Source organism: Sabethes cyaneus, chromosome 3, assembly GCF_943734655.1.
Source record: "Sabethes cyaneus chromosome 3, idSabCyanKW18_F2, whole genome shotgun sequence".
Lineage (NCBI taxonomy): Eukaryota > Metazoa > Arthropoda > Insecta > Diptera > Culicidae > Sabethes > Sabethes cyaneus.
In genome coordinates this window covers 205,516,671-205,521,321 of record NC_071355.1, presented here as the reverse complement: position 1 = coordinate 205,521,321, position 4,651 = coordinate 205,516,671, and the positions used below count along the sequence as shown (strand labels likewise).

The 4,651-nt window shown below is 43.0% G+C and overlaps 2 protein-coding genes across 2 annotated transcripts; both read left to right on the top strand.

The window, feature by feature from the left end:
- The first annotated feature begins 868 nt into the window (after positions 1-868).
- Positions 869-2,205, top strand: LOC128742707 (serine protease snake-like). The gene is made up of 4 exons (XM_053839148.1): positions 869-955; positions 1,056-1,076; positions 1,143-1,667; positions 1,732-2,205. Exons 1-4 carry the CDS (start codon positions 895-897, stop codon positions 2,055-2,057), a joined length of 933 nt encoding a protein of 310 aa, XP_053695123.1. The 5' UTR covers positions 869-894; the 3' UTR covers positions 2,058-2,205.
- Positions 2,206-2,641: 436 nt separating this feature from the next.
- Positions 2,642-3,767, top strand: LOC128740615 (serine protease snake-like). Its single transcript, XM_053836176.1, has 4 exons — positions 2,642-2,699; positions 2,764-2,784; positions 2,863-3,384; positions 3,442-3,767. Exons 1-4 carry the CDS (start codon positions 2,642-2,644, stop codon positions 3,765-3,767), a joined length of 927 nt encoding a protein of 308 aa, XP_053692151.1.
- Positions 3,768-4,651: the final 884 nt, after the last annotated feature.

Here is a 4,651-nt window from a genome sequence, read left to right as displayed (position 1 = left end):
CGTTGGGCAGGCAGGACATGTTGCTAGAATGCCAGACACTATCCTGCAAAAATGGTTTTCGCATCAAACCCGATAGAAACAAGATGAAGAGGGGCACAGCGAGCGAGGTTGGAAAGACCAGGTGGAGCGAGGTCTTGCGAGCACTGGGTGCCTGCGGAACTGGAGATTAGCTGCCTTGGACCGAATTAGATGGAGGAATTGTGCTACGCAGGTCTTGTCATAAGTCGTGAGGCTAACTAAGTAAGTAAGTAAGAAGTTTGTTCCACCTGTCAGCTTTAGATTGACTATTGACACTTAAAAAGATTTGGTTTAGATTAATTTGAAATGCGATATTTAACGATGTAAAATACCTGCACACCGCCGCCTGTAGTAACGAACGGTGTCCTGCCAGCGCACTGGTTTAAATCAAAGCCGTCTATAGGACGGATGGTTTTGAGGGATCTGATCACTCTATTGGAAACGAACGCGAACCTTTACCGTCATTTCCTGACTGACTGGCTGAATGTTATGCATCTTTGGTTGGATTCGCTAGAGCTACAAGCTTAGTTACAAGTGGACGAAAGAGAAAATAAAAAGATTTTACCTCCGTAAAATGTTAAGCAAAATCTATTAAAAGAAATAAAATGATAAATATAGTACACAAACTTAATTACAAAATTGCATTACATTCTGAGATGATACAGTAAAATGCATATAACGTACGACATTTTTCCGCGAGATGACATAGTAGAAACGTTTTGATTGCGCGGAGCGGAGAATGAGCGTTAAGCGGAATTCACAAAATTAAGGCTAGGTATGTATATAGTAGACTGCCATTGTTTCCAGCCGGCTTAGTTCACTATCGTTGCTTCCAGTCTGCACCTCTACGCCGTTTGGCGTGCGAACGAAACAGAAATGAGTCTAGCTAGTCTTTATTTTTACATACTGTTGCTGTTCTCGGCGTTCATAGTTCAAGGTAAGGTTCACACCGCTTAACGATAACAAGCAGAAGTCTAATCGTGTTTCTTTTTACATTCTTCAATTTTTGGTTCTGATTTGGTTCGAAATCCGGACAGGTCAGCGTGTTTCGCAAATTAGTAAGTGTCAATAATGCTGTTTACTTCGTGAGAATAGTCATAAATTATTTTTGAATCTTGTCCCAGATTGCTCCAAGTATCGGAACCAAACGAAAGTCAGCTCAGCCGGCATCCCGCTACTACTGAATGCAAGACCGATAATATACGAATCGTTCAACTGCTCTAAATCCGTTAGCCTAATTGTTGGCGGTGAAGAAGCCAAGGAAGGCGAATTTCCACACCAAGCTTTGCTTGGGTGGCAGGAAAACGATTTTCCGGATCAGTGGGATTTCCGGTGCGGCGGATCACTGATTAGTGAACGGTTCGTACTGACGGCTGCTCACTGTATGAGATATGGCAGGCCGGATATCGTTCGTTTGGGCGAGCATGACCTGCGGGAAGAGTTCGACAATCATGTAGACTTCGGGATAGAATTTGTTAGGAGACACCCGCAGTATCGTTTTGCCACCTCGTACCACGACATCGCTCTAATTAAACTTAACGGGACGGTTTTATTCTCAATGTACATTCGGCCAGCATGTTTGTGGGACGGTATGGAATTCAACGTTACCGCAGCGATTGCCACTGGCTTTGGGCATACCGTCTTTGAAGGTAAGTCTTACAGTTTTTGTTACATTTGAGGGGAAAACGTATAATAAACAAAGTTTCCTCGCAGGTGCCAAAATTTCCGATGTGCTACGAAAGGTTCAGCTGGATTTCCTCGACAGAGAAGATTGCGAGGCGCAGTTTATCGGGTTGAGAAACTTCCAGGATGGTGTTAAGGACAGCCAGTTGTGCATCGGTAGTAAGCGTGGTGGCAGAGACACCTGCCAGGGAGACTCCGGTGGTCCGCTGCAAATCAAAACAGAACCGAAAGGTTGCATATACTACGTGCTTGGCGTTACTTCTGCAGGTGCCGCTTGCGGTGAGGGACAATCGCCATCTATCTATACCAAGGTTGCCAGTTATATAGACTGGATTGAGGGAATTGTGTGGAAGTAAACCTGAGAAGACCGCCCAGGAAAATGTCAGCAGTTTGAAACAGTTCTAAATAAATTTACTATGTTTATTGGCACTGGATCGGCAGAAACATATAAATGAATAGTTGAGCCACAAACGGAGTTTTGTGTATTTCTTCAATTCTCTCATTTGCCAGTTATTAATTTAGCTCTCCACAAATCTAATAATTAAAATATATAAAACTATAACAAACTTTTTGAAAGCTAAGTTTCATTAACAAATCTAATATCGATGAGTCACATATTGAATTAGAGAAAAGTATTTAGTAAGTTTGAAACCTTTGCCCGAATGTTTCGGCATTACATTCGAAAACTGATTAGTCACCGATAAACCCATAACCCAGCACTGAACCCGGACCAAAGACCTTGACCGCACGAAAACCGTACGTCGATGACATCGAGCTTATGTGATGCGTGAATTTATTTTTTGGACCCCGCTGAACCGCTACCTAGCACTTCGAATAGGCGTCATAAAAACAACTAACCGGTTCGCAATGCTCCTCAGTCATTACCAAGCTTGCTTCGTGGATAAAGCGACTGCGCTTCCGTGGAACCTGTTCGTCCGGGATGGGCACCGTTGTACGCTGTGTTGTGCTCTTGCTACTGCTGTGCCGGCTGGTTCAAGGTAATTCCCCTGCCAATTTATACGCAAGAGGTCAATTAATTCCTTCTCTTCACCGCACGCGCAGGTCAGCGGCTATCGGAAACAAGTGAGTGCAGTTGGACACAATGTTGAAATTGTTGGTTAAATTAGCGTACGTATTAATTTTTATTTTTTCTTTATTCAGAATGTTCCGAGTATCGCAAGCAAACCATTTCGCTTGCATCGATAATTCCACTTACACTTAATCCGAAGCCCATCACTTACCAAAGTTTCAAGTGCAGCAAAACTGTCGATCTGATAGTGGGCGGTGAATTGGCGAAACCAGCTGAGTTTCCCCATCAAGCCTTGCTTGGTTGGCCTCATGTCGATGATCCGGAACAGTATGACTTCCGTTGTGGAGGATCGTTGATCTCTGAACAGTACGTACTGACGGCGGCACACTGTTTCAAATCTGGCGACCCAGTCGTTGTCCGCTTAGCGGAGTACAATCTTAAAAATGAATACGACAACCAGCTTGATATTGAGGTGTCTTCGATTCATCGGCACCCGGAGTATATCTTTCGCAGTGTTTACCATGATATTGCTTTGGTTAAACTACGGGAACCGGTTCGGTTTACCAAGGTTATACGGCCGGCCTGTCTTTGGACTGGTCATGCCGTCAATGTTTCCTCCGTGATTGCAACCGGTTTTGGACTAACTGGGATCGGTCGGTGAACCTGACCAGGTGGCAAGCGGACGACTAATGGCTTCAAAACTATTACAGGTGAACAAAAAGCGGAGGTACTTCGCAAGGTGATGCTGGACTTTCTCGACACGCAGGAATGTGCGGACCAATATGCCGGCGCCAAAGGCTTCCATCGAGGTATAATCGATGAACAGCTGTGCGTTGGAAGTAAACGCGGTGGCAAGGATACCTGTCAGGGTGACTCCGGAGGACCGATACAGGTGATTACGGAACCGAAGGGATGCACGTACCATGTGATTGGGATCACTTCTACGGGGTCGGCATGCGGAGTTGGTAGATCGCCGTCCATCTACACCCGGGTGGCGAGCTATCTGGATTGGATCGAAGGAATTGTGTGGCAGTGATACTTTCATTATTCGTTTATATCATTGATACTCTTAAATTATAAAATAAAACTCTAATAAGGGAGCGTTCCGAATTTGACGGCTTATAATTTGGATACGCAAGGATTATAAAGACTTTTCCACCATTTAACTGGGTTGTTGAAGCAAATTAAAATTAGTTTTTCTGTTCCTAATTTTATTGTTTTTGGCCACTCATTCCCGGTTAGGCCAACCGACCAGAAAAGCCGATCAATCTTTTCAACTTTAACTGAACCGTATCATCAAAAAAGGCATAATCCTAAGTTTAGATATCATCTTTTGCAATTGTATGTGTCTAAAGGCGTTTCAAACCTGACTTTAAATTGAATATACTTACCTTTTACAAAGCTATTTAAAAAAACAGAATCAAACTAAAAAAATTAAACAGATTTCTGAATATGGAACACATTCTCATAAACAACAGATTCAAAAAAAAAAAAATTCGCAAGATATTACTATAAGAAGTTTTATATACCATATGCACTTTTCATTAAAATCGGAGGTGGCAAGTCCAACGGATGGCAAATTTTCTGTAAAATGATACCAGAACTCAAACATTTATGTCTGTGCTGCCATGGACTAATTTTCACACATCAAAGCATGCATTGGAAGCTATAAAAATAATGCTCTGCATCAGGGAATCTATACCTATAAAGAAGGATTTCTGTCTGTCTGTCTGTCTGTCTGTCTGTCTGTCTGTCCGTATGTTCCTTATAGAATCGAAAACTACTGAACCAATCGGCATGAAAATATGCATATAGAGGGTTTTTGGGGCCAGGAAAGGTTTTAGTGATGATTAGAAACCCCTCCCCCCACTAAGAGGGGGGGCTCACATACAAATGAAACACAAATTTCTGCATAACTCG